At 48.4% G+C, this 18351-nt stretch overlaps 1 protein-coding gene across 3 annotated transcripts in view; it reads left to right on the plus strand.

Moving 5' to 3' along the window:
• Btbd11 (BTB (POZ) domain containing 11) overlaps window positions 1-18351 on the plus strand; it is a 275322-nt gene that overhangs the window by 234647 nt on the left and 22324 nt on the right. For 2 of the 3 annotated variants that reach the window (NM_028709.2, NM_001017525.1), the window contains 7 exons: window positions 5286-5451; window positions 7580-7669; window positions 9595-9696; window positions 11471-11564; window positions 11676-11811; window positions 12472-12692; window positions 14067-14245. In NM_028709.2, the coding sequence (NP_082985.2) occupies window positions 5286-5451; window positions 7580-7669; window positions 9595-9696; window positions 11471-11564; window positions 11676-11811; window positions 12472-12692; window positions 14067-14245 (988 nt within the window). The remainder of the gene's footprint in view (window positions 1-5285; window positions 5452-7579; window positions 7670-9594; window positions 9697-11470; window positions 11565-11675; window positions 11812-12471; window positions 12693-14066; window positions 14246-18351) is intronic. The other variant, XM_006514230.4, reaches the window with a different exon arrangement.

The following is an 18351-nucleotide window of genomic DNA, read 5'->3' on the forward strand; positions in this document are numbered from 1 at the left end:
CAATTCCAAGATCTGACACTCTCGCACAGACATACATACAAGCAAAACACCAATGCACATAAAATAAAAAATAAAATGTTTAAAAAAAGAAAGAAAAAGAAAGGACTGGGAGGAGAGGAGAGAGGATGCTACGATTAGGATATGAAGTGAATATAAATAAATTATTGAGAAAAAAGAAAGAAACAAAAAGAGGGAATTGGAGTGAACCTAATTGTCCATCATCGGATAAATGCGTAAAGAAATGTGGTGTGTGTGTGTGTGTGTGTGTGTGTGTGTGTGTGTGTGTGTAAAACAGAATACTAATTAGCCTTCCAAAAGGAAATTGGGTCTCCACAACATAAATGGAGCTGGAAGGCACTGTGTTAACTGAGATAAGCCAGGCAAGAGAAGACAAATAGATGATGTATGATCTCACTTGTGTAATCTGAAAAGTCGTTCTCAGAGAAGCAGAGAGGAGTGTGGTTAGCAGACCCTGAGCATATGAAGGGTCAGGAGAGATGTGTGAATCCAAGGATACAAGTTTTCAAGGAGACAGCAAGAAATAAATGCAGAATATTTGCTATAAAGCATCAGAAATATAATTTATAACCAGGTGTTGCATACTTGAAAATTGCAAAACAAGTAGATTGGGAGCTGCAGACATAGCTCGGATGGTAGATGGCTTGTCTAGACTGCATGAGGAAGGAAAAAAATAGATCTGAACTGCTCTCACCGCAGACAGGCAAGGCAGGTAAGGGAACATGTTTATTGTCTCAATCTGCCCAGTCTACCGTGCGCACATATTCCCAAGTATCATGCTACACATCAAACATGTATACACACACCTTCTAGCAGCCAGTTCAGATTAAGTACTAATGTTTAAAGGAACAGTGCGTGGAGCTCACACATCTCCCCCCTATCAGATTTGCTATTTGCATCCAACTCTTGCTTCGCCTATTAGCCGAGAACAAGATGGTTGTGTTCCTGTTCCTGGACTTAGACATGCTGGTAGGAGAAAAATAAAACAAATAAATTAATGAATTAAACTAGGGGCTGGCAACATGACTCAGCAGGAAAGGCTTCAGTTGCTGTGAAGGTTGACGACCTAGATTGGATCTGGGCCCCGTGTAGTAGAAGAAGAAAGCTCATTCCCACAGCTACTCTCTGACCTTGAGACATGTAACTTGTCTGTTTACATGTACGCGTGCACAGGCACACACAGACAGACACAGACAGATAGACACACTCACACACAAGGGGGGTTAATAATTAAATGATTATTTTTTAAAGAAAACTAATCCCTGACTGTGAAGGTGCTATTAAAGGAATCAAGGGAACTGGTCAGGAGATGGTGTGTAGACAGAAGAACAATCTACTTTGGCATAGGTGGTGTGATCACAGGCCTCCTCGTCTATGATCAAGCTTACCCTTGAAGGACCAGGAGGAGCCAGCCCTGCAAAGACACCCAAGGGAGGCTTTCCAAGGGAAAGGAACTTCAGAGACACGGTCCTTGGGGCAGGAAAGACCTTGGTGTGTGGAAAGGGCAGAAAAGGAGCAAAGTTGTGGATGTAGAAGGAGGAAAGAAATGTGGGCAGCGGGCCTAGCTAGGCCCTGCAGGCGACTCTGCGCCAAGAGCCAAAATTATCCTCAGTATACTGGAAGACTTTAAGCCGAGACCTGCTGGGACCTGCCAGGACCTGTCTATGCTGACATTCTGAGTCTATGTGATAGATGACATGGGGCAGGGAGAATGACATCAAGATTATTAGACTCCTGCAGCATTCTACCCAGAGATCTGTGCTGGGACCCAGGACCTTGGAGGGTGGAGAAAGGGGATAGACTCGGGATTCAGGTGCAAAATAGCAGCTATTGGAATGAATATGGGTGTGAGATTAGATTCTGGTTCCAGCACCTACATGAGCAGCGATGTCAATGGCTGAGGTGAGACAACCAGGAGCAAGTTTAGAGGGTGGGGATGGAGGTTTTCACAGAGTTCCATTCTGAAAACGCTGACTTTCGTGGTCTAAGAGGTAGCCAACAGTCCAGCTCCAGTAGGAGCTACATGTATGGACAGAACATGACAGTGTGTTCCAAGACCCTCTGATCCCCAACAGGTGGAGGCTAGGTCACTCCTGACACATGCCAGCTTGCCCCTTAGCACCCGTGTCTCTAGTAATCCCTTTGCCTCAGTTTAACTCATTGTTGGCGTAGGTTGCACATAATATGTAGCTCCTGGGCTCACTGTGATGAGGGTATGGGTTAACACATGAGAGCTTAGAACTCCACAGTAGGTATTCCGTGAACGTCAGCTTCCTGTAATAACAATTATCATCATTTTAGCTGCAGTAATTTTCTTGCCATTTGTCTCGTTCTAATTAAAATCAAGGACCTCAGGAGCTGGTAAACACTTGTAATGTTCTTAGAATTATCTGTTTACAAGCCTGTGAATTCTGTGAACCCAGTGTCTACCTCCCTCCTCTGGAGCCCCTTGGCATGGTGTCCAAGGCGGTAGGCGCTGGCCATGCTGGCCCAAGCACACAGCGTGCAGCTTGATTGAAGGGGAGGGAGAAACCCGCTTATCTGACTAAGGCTGGTAGAGACGGACAAGCAAGAGGAAACGAGTCAGTGGGTTTTCCTGTGACCGAGATCACTCACATCTCTAACCCTAGATGGGAACTCCTTTTTGAAAACGTTATTGGTGGATATCAGTTATACACACTGGACTTCATCATGACATTTTCCATACTTATAAATTATATATTTTGATCATATCCCCAACTCTGTCACTCTTCTGCCCCTCCCCCACTGCTAAGCCCCTCCCTCTTTCCAAACAACCCCTCTTCTGTTTCCATGGTGTTTGTTCTGTTTTTAATAACCCAGTGAGTCTTGTTAGAGTTGTTTACAGGAGCGTGGCCACATTACCAATGGCTACATCACTGTGAAAATTTCTCCCTCCCCAGCCCCTACCCAGAAACTGTTAATTACATATTTGCCCTCAGAGAATGGTGGGTCCTCCTGAAACCTTACCCGTATCCCATGTGAAGTGTTGACAAGTCCCAGGTTGTACAGATCTTGAACCAATAATCACAGCTACTATGAATACAGGTGTAACAGCCATTTCCTGCCACAAAATCAGTCTTCCACACTCCCTGACCCTCCTCCAATGTTCGAGATCTTTCCCCGGGATGGGAACTAAGCGACTCCACAAAGCAGCCTTTTCCAACATTGCTAGCATCTAGCAGAAGAAAGGTTGTTTATGCAATGAATCAAGTCGGATGACTCCCAGAGATTTAAACACACACACACATGCACACACACGCATGCACGTGTACTTTAGACTAACATGCATAGATTCACACTTACTCCCCCTGGAGGCCTCTGTGATCTGTGTTCTGGGGTCTTGCCTTGTTACCCTGATGCCACAATGTCTCCTTGGGCAGATGTGGGGACCATTAGCCCTTAGGATGAAGTTGGCCGCCACACTAAAGGTGAGGGATCCTGAGTTTCTCTGCATGTTTAGCTCTGCCCTTCAAAAGATAAAAGAGGAAACCCAGTTAAATTTCCATCTTCGATAAACAATGAATAAAGCTTTGGTATAAAGATGCCCCACGCACCTTTGATCTAGCATTTATATTTGCCTAATCTGGCAATGCTTGACAAGTTCAAAGCCCACGCGTACTGGACCGAGAAGCTGTAAGGCACAGCTCCATTCAGTGTTTAGGATGTCAATGTCATGTTTGAAGCCAGGCCCTGGGGTCCCTCCATCCTCTCCCACCACACAGGCAGCTGTGTAGCTGAAGGGTCTCTGTGGTCTTGCCCCTCCTCTCTCAGCAACTGGCACAGATTGCCCAGAGGTTAATGCCCTAGAAACACTGGGCTCTGTGGATAGCCTCAAATACCCTGCCATGTCTCACCTGGACCCTTGCTCCTGCTGGCTCTGCACAGAGTGCTCTTGTCTTCTGCCATTCCTCTCCCCATACCTACAACCACAGCTCAAGGGCCACCTTCCGAGGAAGCCTAGGCTCCCCTAGGCTGTGTGTGGTGCAAAGGGGCTTATAGTTTCATAACATTTTTTATTTAGAGAGAGAACCACCGAACCCTAAATACTTGTATGAGATACATGAGAATATGGCCTATGCTTGTCTTCTCCGGACTGTCTTCATGCTTGTCTTCTACCAGACTGTGGGCTTCCAGCGCAGGGCTGCTGACATGACCCTAACAGGCACTCAATCAACACATTGTTGCTTGATTATTGTTGAGTGATTATTGACCAGTTCATGGGGACTGGGAGAAGGTACTAACATTCTTTCAACATGAAGCCTGTATCACCCTCTCTCATTGGTTTCCTCCCTCGTTTCCTGGCCTAGCCTCTTGCTCCCTGAAGTGGCTTGCTGAAGCACCTTGCCATCTCTCATTTCATCTAGCAAGTTCTCCAGCTTGTTCTATTTTGAAAGGAGAGAGTCCATCCTGAGCTCTGTCCACTCTCCTGTCTTAATGCCCCCTGTCTCCTCTGTCACTGGAATGGACCCAGGCAAATGCCTGCTCAGAAGTCCACAGCCAAGTATGAGGGCTCAGTCAAGTGAACAGGAAAGCAGTAGGTTCTGCACTCGGGAGCTAGAGTGGCACAGAAGATCCGAAGACGGGTTCTCCACACATGCTTCTCTGGTTCAAATCCAAGCTATCACTTATAGATGGGGTAGCCTCAGAAAGATTCCTCATTCCTGTTTTTTGGACAGTCCCCCCATAGGAATTATGCCTTCTATTGTGTGGGACCCGAATGTAACAACTCAGATAAAACATTCAGCAGAGAACCTAACCTATTTTTTTAAAAAATGCCTAAATATTTGCATAATGAAATGATTCTTAGCTGAGGATTCTACTGGCACACTGAGGGACCACACCTAAGCTCAGTAAAGACAGGATTTAGAACCGCCAGAAATTGGGGGGGGGGGGGCGGGGGGGGCGGGCGCGGAGTGAGACACCAGTTGTTTGGTTGGGTTTTTTGAGACAGGGTTTCTCTATGTAGTCCTAGCTGTCCTGGAACTCACGTTATAGACCAGGCTGATCTCGAACTCAGAGACCTATCAGCCTCTGCCTCCCGAGTTCCAGGAGTAAAGAGTGCTCCACCCGTGCAGGCTGAGGCAGTTCTTTTAAATGGAAACCTAGAAAAGGCAAAAACCTAGGAAAAGCCCGCGAGGATCTCAGGTGCTCGGTGGGGGTTGCTAAGACGTTTGATCTCAGGGACCAGATCCTGGGGGGAAAAGCGGCTGCACCCACGTGACCATCTCTCCCTCCCCACCCCTCAGGGCGGACGACTGCTTTTGTGCTTCTCGGAAGCTGGACGCCGTGGCCATCGAAGCCAAGTTCAAGCAGGACTTGGGCTTCCGGATGCTGAATTGTGGACGGACCGACCTGGTGAAGCAGGCAGTGTCTTTGCTGGGGCCGGATGGAATCAACACCATGAGCGAACAGGTACCAATCTGCTTGGACCTCATCTCCTCCCGTGCTTAGCCTGGGCGCGAGCAGCTGACGGGACACAGGCTCCCTCTGCTGATCGATTAAAAAAATTAATGCCCCTCCCCTGCCTCTCTCTCTCTCTCTCTCTCTCTCTCTCTCTCTCTCTCTCTCTCTCTCTCTCTCTCTCTTAGTGTTTGGGGGTTTTTGGTTTGGTTTGGTTTTAATTTTCTAAAAATACACTTGCCCATCTTTATGGAAATCTCACATGATTGTCGCAGCTGAAATTTAAAAAGGAATGAAAACCAGACCTGTTCCAGAAAGGAGATGGAGCCCCTAGGTTGGCCATCGTTTGTATTTAGGACTCTGCAACCTTCAAGTCTCTTTACTGGCATGTTAAAGGCTTTTCTCTGCCAGTCTGCTGTTGGCTCCAGACAGATCTAGGCCATGCGCACTGTGCTCTTAGGGTGGGTGTGTTTAAAGACACCAAAGTCAGTCTGGGGACCCTAGAGCACATTCAGATAGGGCAGCACCAACCAGATTCTGAACATGGTGCCATGAGAGGCAACCACAAGTCACAGAGGGGACTTTGGGGATGTGGTGGTGTCATAGACCGTGCAAATGGACAGCCATTCTCAGTGTGAATCCTGAGTGCTGTTACAAGGGACAGATGGGGCTGTTTCTTCCACAGGCAGCTCTTGCAAAGAGCTCCCACGAAGGGAATAGAAGGGACTGTATAATGACAGCTAATCACTTTCTTGGACAACGTCAGGGATCCTCAGTACACAATCATGTGTATCTTGTATGTTTAAAACCAGGGACTTATTTATCTGTTTTATTTTTTCAGTATTTTACATTCCAGATACCTTACAATGTCAATGAATATTCTTTTTTAAGTCGCTTTTAGTGTCTCTATAAAGTGATTACTATTTGTTTATTAACCATCCTTCCCCCATCATATATTTAAAGTGTTTGTGACTAGTGCTGAGCTAAGCACACTTACACAAATCTTTGTTCCAATCTCTATTTCCTTGGGGAAATGTTTCTTTAAAACAGAAGTGTCTCAAATGTACCAGCCTTTCCTGAATTCTCAGTCTTCAGTACTGCCCCTCCCCCTAGGAGTCTGACTAGTCTTTGCACACCTCTAGTTATATATGTATTCCCTGCTAGTCCACTTTCCTTTTGCCTGCTTTTTATCAGCATTTTTTACTGTTTTCTTGTTTTCTTAGAGGAATTCTTCCTGTATCAGGGCACGAAGTCCTTTAGTGGAACCAAGGTATCTCAGTTTGTCGTTGACGTTGGAATTTTGCCCGTAAAGTTTTCAGTTCCACAGCGATGTGCAGTGCTAGAGCCCCTCTCATGTATGCTATACTTCATCCCCTTTCTGCCTAGAGACAGGGGCAGAAACCAACTTGGCATTGCTTACAATTTTAATTCTTTCTGACTATCTCTAGTAAAAAATTGTTATACTGGTGTATAGTGTGAGACAAGGCTGTAGCATGAATATCTTCCCAAATAACTGCCTTCACAGCCCTTTGGATGGAGAGCCCCACCCCTTCCTCCTGTTGGTTGTGATGCTCGGTTTGTGATGAGCAGGAGTCGGAGAAGGGGAAGTTTTCCTGAAGGCCATCCTGCCTCAGTGCCTTGACTTGTATAGAGTGATATCAGAGCAGATGTCAGTGAAAGCAACCACAGGGATATCCAGTGACCATTGACTCTGTCTGACCCAAGGCTCATACAGAGCAGCAAGGACGCCTTGTCATGCTTCGAAGAGACAAATGTCAAAGACACTGTAGTCATCATAATTAAATACTTTAGGGGTTGATGTTACAGAATCCAGAAAATTCCTGTGAGACCCACCCCCACCACATCCCAATCAGCCACTGGTTGTAAAGACACACATAGGTTTGTTGTACTGTGAAAACCCTCCAACTTAAGCCACAATCACAAAAGGTGATGTTCACCTCCCCTCACTCCTCCCCTGTAGTTTCCAGAATGTGGAAGGTTGTGACCCTGTGTGTGACAGGGCTCCACACTGACTCTTTTGTCCTGCCAGAGTCTGAGTCCAATAAGATGCTCCATGTGTTTGTCAACTGACCACGGCCACCTTGTAAACGTCTCCGTCTCTGGTTTTTAACCACCGCAGGGTATGACCCCCTTGATGTACGCCTGCGTCCGTGGGGACGAGGCAATGGTGCAGATGCTGCTGGATGCCGGAGCTGACCTGAATGTGGAGGTGAGGGTGCGGAGGGCTGCAGGCCCTGCCAGCCCATACTTTCCCTTCCCAGTCACCTTCACATCTCATCCTTCCAGTGGCCGAAGCCCTGACGAAACCACCTGGCAGATGGTGACCTTTCTGAGGCCCCAGCCAAAGTCCCAAGTAGCTACACAAAGTCCCTGTGTGTGCTTCCTTTAAAGAAATTGCTGTAGCTCTGGGGACCTCTGGCTTGTGTTGACCCAGCAGCTCCTAGCTCCTGACTCATCCTTTCTAGGATGGAACAGAAAACGCCCACATCCCAGCCCTTTCCTGATGCCCAACACATGCTGGGCCGATCACCCTTTCCCCTCCACCCCACGCCAGACTGAGGTTTCCTCTCCTCACATCTCCTGTCCTCACCTGCAGACCCACAGTGTCACTTTGTTGACAGAGCTATCTCAAGGCTGCCTGCCTGGATGTAGTGCACTAGGCTGGGAATCGAAGCGCCCCTCCCTGCACACTTTAGAACCAAGACGGGCTTAGGTTCAAGTTCTGAAACTACCACCCGCTTTGGGGTCTGAGAAGGGGGGTGACTCATGAGATGGAAGAGAATCCCCGATGATGCACACATGATTGGGAGGACTCAATACCGAGCAGAGGCATCGCGCCAAGGTCAGGGGCGCCATTCGCAGTAGTTGCTCCAGACCCCTCCAAGGCACAAACTAAGTAGAATCTCACTTTTTTCTTCTTTGCTGCCTGAAGGCCTGCTCAGGCAGCGCTTGGTAGTTGCAGATGCCAAGGAGACTGGCATGCCGCAGCCACCAATCAACTGCCTGGAAACCTTTTAGCTTCAAATTTAGATGCCCTGGCAGTGTTACCCTGTGCTTTTTTTTTTTTTTTTAATTGTTGGTGAGTTTTACATTCATCTGAGGAACACAGACAGGAAACGCAGCCCTAAAGCCAAACCCATTTTGGACCAGTTCTGAGTTATAGCAGGACTCTCTACCCCATTACGGGTCACTATGCCTCACAGACCCCTTCAAGATCCTCAGACATGGTCTTTGATCCTCCTCTCCAGTCCCTCCCAGGTGTTTTACTCAGTGCCTTTGTGTGCTGTAAGGACACTCTGGCCAAGGTTTCATGCCCCAGAAAACACCACGTGCTGGTGCTAATATCACAAGTCCCCAGTTTTCAGCTCCCCTATTACACCCCAGCCTGGTATATGTTCCAAGACCTCCCTCCATCCTGATACCCCATCTCTCACTATTTTTCATGGTATGTTCAGGGCAAGTTCTGTGCCTGTGCTTTCAGTTACATGAGAGCCCTTGTCAACCATGAAGCCAGAAATGAGCCGTGAGCAAAGTGGCAGGGACCTCCACGATCAAATGAATGACTGTCCTGACTGTCTTCTCTGCTGTGAAAGCGTGAAGTAGTCCCACTGTTCGCCTGGGATTAGCTGCCCTCTTTGAGTGAAGTGTGAACAGAGTGGTAGTGATATTTCAAGCTACGTCACTTCCTGTAGCTCTCAGAACCACCCCCTTCCTTAAGCAGAGAGAAGGAAAGACAGACAGAAGCTGGCTCTCTGGACCACCTTTCCAAAGCATCTGTGTGAGCGAATAATCTTTCAAGAGGCACAGAGCACAGTCTCAAAATCCTCCCCCTGCTCCCGCCCCCCCCCCCGGATAATGATGTCCCCCAAACACAGTCCTCTCATGGCCTGCTTTCAGAAAGCTGCTTCGAATCTCTCCTAACAAACAAAAGCAAGATCAGCTCCCAGTTCTAGCAAAAGGTTGCCTGGGGCCTCCGACAGGGGAAATCACTAGCTCCAGTCACCCCCAAGGCACCTGCCAGGACATCTTTTTGGTATCTCCCTAGCCTGCGTGCCTGGCTACAGATAGGCTAGATTCTGCAAGCCTAAATATTGTGAAGGTCACATTTTGAAAATAACTTCAATTTGTTTATAGGTTGTCAGTACTCCTCATAAATATCCATCCGTCCACCCCGAGACCCGCCATTGGACGGCTCTGACTTTTGCTGTGTTGCATGGACATATTCCTGTAGTTCAGGTATTAACGGATTTCCCTACCCACATCTGACCGTTAACTGTAACCTCCTCCATGACGCGAATCTAATTCTCTCCCAGCATGCATATCTCCGAGTGATTCATATTGGTTAATTGCAATTCAGTGTAACATATCCCTATCTTATAATAAAACCATTATACTGAAGCATCTATTTGGCCAAGCATTAACCAATATGAAAACATCACGTACCTACATGCAGCCTCACGTACAGAGTGACAGGTCTGTGGGATTCTTCCTTGTTGCTCTGAGGTGGGACTTCAACTGTTACTCTGTGGATTGGCCCCTTTTACTTGTCTTAACACGACTGTGAGACTTAGCCAGGGTCAATACCTGGAGGGACTCTTCCCTCGGGTGTGGCCCTGGTGTTCTATAGACTCCAGTGGTTTCCAACCAGTGGGAAGAAGCATCCAGATCAACAAGGGGATGTCTGAAACAATGCACTGGTGTGAGTCTTGACTCTCGAGAATCGGCTCCCGGAGGTCTACAGGAGTCCCCTGTGTCTTCTGAAACCGTTCCAAAGGTGGTGACATGCCTGTAACTGTGATTCTTTGGAAGTATCTGTTTCTGACTGTGGTAGGCTTGATGGTCAGCGAATGGCCCTGGTCTTAACTTGGTCTTTACCTGATCTGAAGAGGGAGATTGACATCCAAGTCCAGGACCACACCTAGCCCCGCAGTGAGTGTAGAGCTTTTGATGTGGCCTGCGTGGCAGGGAGAGCTCAGCTTTGATAGCATTTCATGGGAACCTTTGTTGGTTCCTGGCTCCGGGGAATCCTTGTGACAGACCCGTAGTGGCATTTCAGGAGGCTGAGTGTGGGGCTGGCTTCTGCTTGTAGAATATCAACCTCAGTCCCCTCCTAGCAGAGGGGACTCTATGAAAGAGGGTGAGTTGGTGGCTTCTGGAGACCACAGATGGGCAGTGGCATCCTCAGCCATTCATTCAGGAAAGGAGCCAGCTGAAAGCCGAGCAGAACTTCCTCGTAGTCAGGCTGAGTCCCTGTAACAGATTCAGTCATGGGGCTGTGCCCTCAGTAAGTAGGTAGTGAAGATGGGGGATTCTTCCCCCATGTTACATATGACATGTGACCTTCACTAAGAGTGGTGAACTGGCATGGACAGAGCCTCCGCCTCCTTTAATAAGCTCGCATGTCTCAGCAAATGCCCTGAATGAAGGCAGGAGAAGCAAATATTCTGCAGCTTTTGTCCCATTACCGGATCTTGCTGGCCAGAGAACTAACTAAACCCCTCGCCTATTCTCAGAACCATCCAGGGGTTTCTGGGAGGGATTCTCGCCTTGGCTGGCTGAGCGTGTCCCTGGAGTCGTTCATAACTCCTGATCTTCGGAGGGGGAAAGGGACTATTTCTGTTGCCCTCTGAGGCTTGTGACACAGATCGGACAGTGGAGACTTGCAGCATTTGGATGCTTCTATCTCAGTGCTTCCAGAAACCTTAATATACCTAAAGATGCTCTGGACAGCCTGTTAAAATACAGACTAGTTCAGAGTGTCCAGGCTGGGGTCTGAGACGCAGCCGCTTCTAACAAACTCTCTAACACGTTCTTGTGCATGGACCACTCTGGGAAGCCTGGGGTTCTGGAAGATGGGAGAGGCTCCTTTTCTGAGGTAAAGTCGCCTCAGTGCACACGGTAACCGACGTGGGGGAAGGGGACACTAGTGTCTGACTGGTTTCTACCAGTGCACTGGTGTCTCCGTGATGCATGCTGTTCAAGCATCTCAGTGGTCACTCTTCCTCTGCAGCTCCTCCTGGATGCTGGGGCCAAGGTGGAAGGCTCTGTGGAGCATGGCGAGGAGAACTATTCAGAAACTCCCCTCCAGCTTGCAGCCGCTGTTGGTAAGTCACCAGTTCCACTTCAGACCTGGTGTCTCCACTGTGGCCTTTGATGTACCTGTGACTAGTTTTTTGTTTTATTCTCTTATGAAATCCCCTTCTCTGGGCTTGCAGGAAATTTTGAGCTGGTTAGTTTGCTGTTGGAGCGTGGTGCGGATCCCCTGATAGGAACCATGTACAGGAATGGAATTTCTACAACCCCCCAGGGTGATATGAACTCTTTCAGCCAGGCCGCAGCCCATGGACACAGGTAGGCTAGGATGGGCCAAGGCCGCCAGGTCCCAAGTGGTGCTTGTTAAAAATGCAGATTCCCAGGCCTGCCCCAGACCCATTCTCTCTCTGGATGTGGGGCCCAGGAAGTGGGGTAGCCCAGTCTCCAGGCCTCACCAGACTGTCCTCACTCACAGATTCCTGACAAGAGCTAATTCCCTACACTGCACACGCATGCTGACCAGCATGTTCTGTTCACTCTCAGCCAACTTTAAACACAAGGATGTGTCACTCTCGGCCAGTCTGGGTCAGAGGACATCACATCAGTTGCCATGATGTGAGAATTTACATAACAAGGACAGAGTTCTTCACGTTTGCCTATGTCCTGTCTAGGTTTCTTTCAGAAACCCTATCAGATTTTATTACACATTACCTCAAGGCGAACAAACTTACCAGACTAACACTCTAAAAGGCCAGAGTTCCAGAGCCTTCTGGGTATTATTCCTCCTCAAGTTGCCCTCCAGGAAACATGGCCAGCCATGCCCCACCCTCTCCTTCATCCCCAAAGCCTGTCATCCACAAAGCCACCATGCCTCATTCCCGATCCGGAGCGAGCAGCTTCCCAGCCCCTAACGTGCCTTGGTCCAGCACAGCCACTTCCATCTCTGAGTGTCTTCCTCTCTGGGTTTATGATTGACAGGAATGTGTTCCGCAAACTGCTCGCTCAGCCAGAGAAGGAGAAGAGCGATATCCTGTCCCTGGAGGAGATTCTGGCTGAGGGGACTGACCTGGCAGAAACAGCCCCGCCCCCCTTGTGTGCCAGCCGCAACAGCAAGGCCAAACTGAGGGCCCTGAGGGAGGCCATGTATCACAGCGCTGAGCACGGCTACGTGGATGTCACAATTGATATCAGGAGTATAGGTCAGTCTGAGCACCATTCACCACTAGACATACATAGCATGCCAACACATGCATGCATGCATGCATACACGTCATGGGGTACACACACATGTCACGGGGCCTTAAGGAGCTTCTCCTTCACTGGCTAGAACATTTCCAACACTGACCCCACAGACAGCAGCACCCTGCCTGCCCTGAGGCTCTACGCTTAGATCCCATTGTCCTGGTCTCCAAGCTCTGCACCTGGAGGCAGGTCCTTAAATCACCTGGGGAGCTTGTCTGAATACAGATTGCCAGGCCCTGCACCCAGAGGCTCTGCTATTGAGGGTCTGGATGGATAAAGGCTGGAAATCTTTATATTTAACAATCACTCCAGGTGGTTCCCAGTGGTTGAGGACTTCCTGTGTAGAACACTCAACACCACTGACACAGAGTGACCATCGGGGCAAGGACAAACGCCTCCTCGTTAAGACTTTTCCTCTGGGCCAACAGAAGCCATTCTAGCAAGCAGCAGCTTCTTCTTGTGTGAGCTAGCCTAGAGCTGTCTCATTGGTGTGTCTGGGGTTCGAGGCTAGGCTAGCAACAGTCTAGTAGCTCTAACCTGGCGAGGAAGGGAACAGGGAGGCATGGGACTAGGTCCCTAACATGGTAGGCTGGAAACCAAATAGAATCAGTGTTCTGGAAAGACTCTGACAGGCTGACTGTTCAGTGTATGGGAAATTTACGCTGTTGCCCCGCAAGTCTATCTTGCGTGACTATGAAGCTCAGGCTCGGAATGACCTATCTATTCATTCTGAAAGAGGTGAGGGGTGACCTTCTTCACGACCTCACTGCACATTACAGCAATCATTTGCTGACGAGACTCTGTTAAAGGAAAAAGGCCCAATGAGGTGCCACAGACGGAGATGTTTCACGCAGGGGCTAGTAGGGGGTCTCCTTCTGTTTATTAAGTTGTGACTGGAGATGGTCAAGTCCTTTGATTGGTTTCTTAGCTTTCATCTGAGTGCGGCCATGTCATCTCATCCTGGACAAAACTCGCTCTTCCCTGAGTCCTTTCCTCCCCAGTGAGTAGAAGGAAGAGCGTGGACTCAGAGGCACAGATGCATACGAATGAGTCACTAAAAGATTCTGCTCAGTGATTGGCATGGTGAGATGCAGCCCCTAATTATATGAGGAGCATACCTAAGCAGAAGAGACTGAGTTATGCGCTTCAAGTTCAACTTCTGCACGTCTATTCACTGAATGCTGGTCCCTTGGTCTCATAGCTTGGTAATGTCCTAGACAAAGGCCAACGTCAGGATAAAAATATTACTGTTCCTTGGTTGTTTTCTGCCCTCCCCTCACCTGCCCTCCCCTCCCACCTGGCCCAATGCCTCCCCCCCACACCCCATCCAGGTGTCCCATGGACTCTACACACATGGCTGGAGTCACTTCGGATTGCCTTCCAGCAACACCGCAGACCTCTCATCCAGTGTTTGCTCAAGGAGTTCAAGACCATTCAAGAGGAGGAGTACACAGAGGAGCTAGTCACCCAAGGCCTGCCCCTGATGTTTGAGATCTTAAAAGCAAGCAAGGTACAAGGGGCGAGGAGGGGCGAGGTGGGGGGAGGAGCGGGGGGGGGGGTGCGTGAAGCCATTGTGGTTTATCGGAGAGTGAGGTTGGAGGCTCACGATCTGGACGGTCCCTTGCTGGGAACCAACGATCCCTAACATCCCTACATCCCAGCCATAAGTGGCGAGCGTGCGAGCATATCCCAGCTGTCTGCGGCTACTTACACAATGGACTCGGAGGCATGGATTCATACCAATGAGTAATTTAAAGCTGTGGGTCAGCTTTTTGGCTGAGCATGTGCTGTATACCAAGGCACAAGGACGGGTCAGGGGCCTTTGACTCGTGGAATTTGCCCTCAAACCAGGGGGTGATACCAACACATGTGCTCTCTCTAGAGGCAGAGAAAGTTAGCTTCCCTGGACCTGGCCAAAGGAAGTAAAAGATTGAAAAGGAGGAAAGGCGAAAGCTTCCCCAAGGTGCTGGCACTGGCCGGGCCTGAAGGGACAGTGGGAATCAAGTAGGAAGAAGACCTGGGAGAAGCCTTTTCATGTAGACTGACAGTACATCTTCCATGCAGCCCATAGGCCACAAGCACCCCAGGATAACTATGAATGAAGCCCAGCACTATTTGCAGATGATGTCACATCGCACTATCAAAGGCTTAGACACCACTGACAGGAGAGCCAGTCAGAGAGAGGAGCTTCATTCTGACTCCTTGGGGTTCACACCTACCAAGGCCTCCATTCCCGGCAGAGGAACCTCACATTCCTGCCTCCCTTTCCAAACAGCAGTCTTGTTCTCTGGGTATCATGAGAGTCATTCCATAAAACTCCCTGTGGAGTTATCTATTTGGGCCTATCATAAAGGCACTCTAGGCCCTCCAGGGGTGTGTGATCCACACCTGTATGTAGGTGGGAAGTACTGACTTTAGGTAACCTTGAACTTGCCCCCTGCTACCCGTTGGGGTCAACAGCCAAACACAAGAGAAGACTGTAGAAAACACCCCAGCACTGTGACCATGAGAAGCACTAGGGAGGCCCAGTCTCCCTGAGAGGTTCTAGAGAGTTCATACCCTAAGCCATCACATCCCATAAGGCCTTGGGCTCATACAGCACACTTGTTGAGCATATGTTTCCTGGAGCCAAATTACAAGGGTTCAAATCCTGGCTCTCCTACTTACTAGCCCTTTAGCCACAGTCAAGTTTCCTAAACTCTCTGCCTTAATTTCCCTGTCTGTAAAATGAGTCAGTAATCATGCGGACCTCTCTAGGCAGCCTTGAGTACAAGGTGGTTAAAAATTGCAATTCCCTTCCACCCCACTATAACACCATTTAAAAGCTTTCTTAGAGGCTTCAAAAGGCCAGTTAGATGAGGCAGGCCTTCTGTGCTTCCCCAAGGCTGTCTGTAAGCATCAGCCAATGCCAGCTGAGTGCAGAAGCTAGCTGTGAATACCTGGGTCACATGTCACCTCCTGCCCTCAGAGTGACAGTGCCCTGTGTGCCCTGAACACCCTGATTCACAAAAGGAATTAGAACATTTCCCAAACTCATTTGTCTGTGGAACCCTTTCATAATGAACTGTCTCGAGATGTAAATGAAGATTTCTGTGAATATATAGATATATGTATATGTACAATTATTAAGAATATGTATTTAATTTAATTACAAGCCTCACTCACTGAAGCATATTTAAGGTTAAACCCTTACAGCACATCTAGATGAAGCCCTAAATTTATCTCAATTTAACAAACAGGAGAAATGGAGGCAGGAAGATGGGTAACTAGCTCAAAGACAGCCTGTCAACAACACCCAAGCCCTTTCAGAGCATCTGGGAGCCTTGGGGCCAGAGCAGTCAATGTCCACCCTCACGCCAGCCTCTGTAGGCCCCCGCTGGCTGTGTTTAGTGTCCCCTGTGCCACTGAACTTCAGGAGAGTGGGCCTCGGAGAGTCCAGGGAGAATGGAACCTGCTGGGGATGTTTCAAAAGCAAACTCTTCCTCTGTCCCCCTCCAACTTAGAAGAAATGAATAAAAGCTTTCACCTGAAATTACCCAAGAACTACCTCGGTGAAAAAGCATTGCTGGATGCGTTCCCAGTGTCTGTATTCCAGCATTTTCTGGCTTGTCTGGTTTTAACTTTTTTTCCAGGCTACAGAGGAATTCCAGAATTTATTGAAGTACTTTGGATTTATGTCTTGCGGGTCTTTGTTTGGTTTGGTTTGACTTTTGTGTAAATGTCACTTTGAAATATGACATACACTTAGAAAATTTCCCAGATCCTAACTGCAGAGCTGAACACCAAAGAGTCAGCACTAGATCACAAAACACAGCACACCTAGCATCCCGAGGTCTCTGCCTCCCGGGCCACCCAAAAAGCCATCCCTCTCTGACTGCTACCGCCCTGGAACTAGCTCATTTAACTAGCATAGCTCAGGGTATGAGGAGCCTTCCACAAGCACTCCAGTGTCTCACTGCAGGAGTAGGGTGGGTCGTTGAGTCACCAGCAGCCCTAACAGGAACGTGTGAAAGGCAGGAAGAAGGAAAGGCCTTCGCCACCTGTAAACTGGAACCTGTTCCCTGGCAGCCATTGCTGCCTGTCTGGATAGGTGACCCAGAGACAACACAGGTAGCGCCATTCTCTGAAGGCACAGGCCTAAAAAGAACGGCGCACCCAGGAGGAGGAAAGGAAAGAGTGTTGACTTGCTTTCATAGGAAGCTCCAGGGAAACCCTAACCTGTATGCTGTGATCCCACATAGATGATATCACATGGACTGACCCATAGGGAAACATAGCTTAACACGACTACAGTGTGCAACCAAGTATTCCCCCAGCATGCACTGGTCCACCATCCCCCAGCAGGTACTGGCCCACCATCCCCCAGCATGCACTGGTCCACCATCCCCCAGCAGGTATTGGTCCACCATCCCCCAGCATGCACTGGTCCACCATCCCCCAGCATGCACTGGTCCACCATCCCCCAGCATGCACTGGTCCATTGTCCATATTTTCCCTTCATTGAAATTTTTCCTTGCATCTTTTGTGTGTGTGTTCTAGTTGAACTGTTTGTTAGTTTGTTCTATTTGAATTGTTGAATCCTAAGAGGGTTTCTTACGTGTATATGCTAAATACTTGTCCTTTGCCAGCCATAAGGTTTGCAGATATTTTTCTCCTCTTCTGTAGCTTGTCCTTCATCCTGTTACCTTAGTGCTGGTATTTATTGACTGTCCTCAGCATCATCAGACAGGGAACCTATTTTTAACACGTTTTACAGGGGAGACAAAGCATATTAAACTGTAGCAGCTTATCATGAGGAATCTCTTCACCAACAGGAGACAAAATATGATTGTTTGATTTAAAAAAAAATCAGTCTGCTACTTTTCATAAACTTACTGGAGGCCTCTGCATGATATTTTAGAAATAAATCTCTTACAATTATTTTTAAAAAGCATTCTGGCTAATATATACCAGTATTATTCTATGAGAAGCATCTTGGATCTCAGCTACCCTCAAAGAAGCAGGTGTGTGTCCAAAGTCCCTCACTGGACAATATAGCTAGCAGCAACACCAAAAGTATAAAAAGTAAAAATAAAATGTCAGTCGAAGCAGAAAAAAAAAACAGCAAATAAGCTGGACTAGGAAACCTCTGAGTGATATTCCAAGCTCAGCTTCCACCTGTCAAACGGCTGCCAGTGAAAGACAGACACTAAGTGAATTCCAGATCAAATCTTGAAAGCATCAAGAAGTCGCCACAAGTCACCAGAGACAGCCCACCATCTCAGCAGGGCTCCCAAACCATCGCCTCAGAAAACCTTGATAATGGGATTCAGTGTGAACACCGATTGCTAAAACTGCTTAATTTATCAACTTCAGAGAAAACACCGAAGCAGGACAAGTGTGTGCTCAGCAGCCTTCCCGCTCTGCTCACACCCATCCATCAAAGCCTTGTTAGGCCCCTCCTCCTACTTCCCTCCTTTCCTAAGTCCCTCACAGCCCTCAGTCCTCACAACCTCTCTTCCATGGGTGTCACAGCCTGTGCCGGGGAAGTGACCTGCTGTGGACACTTAAGCCAGGACTGAGTCTAAAGATGATAATCATCCATGTTGCAAAGTACATCTGTGCGCCCAGGGCCCT

This window comes from Mus musculus, chromosome 10 (assembly GCF_000001635.26).
Source record: "Mus musculus strain C57BL/6J chromosome 10, GRCm38.p6 C57BL/6J".
Taxonomy (NCBI): domain Eukaryota; kingdom Metazoa; phylum Chordata; class Mammalia; order Rodentia; family Muridae; genus Mus; species Mus musculus.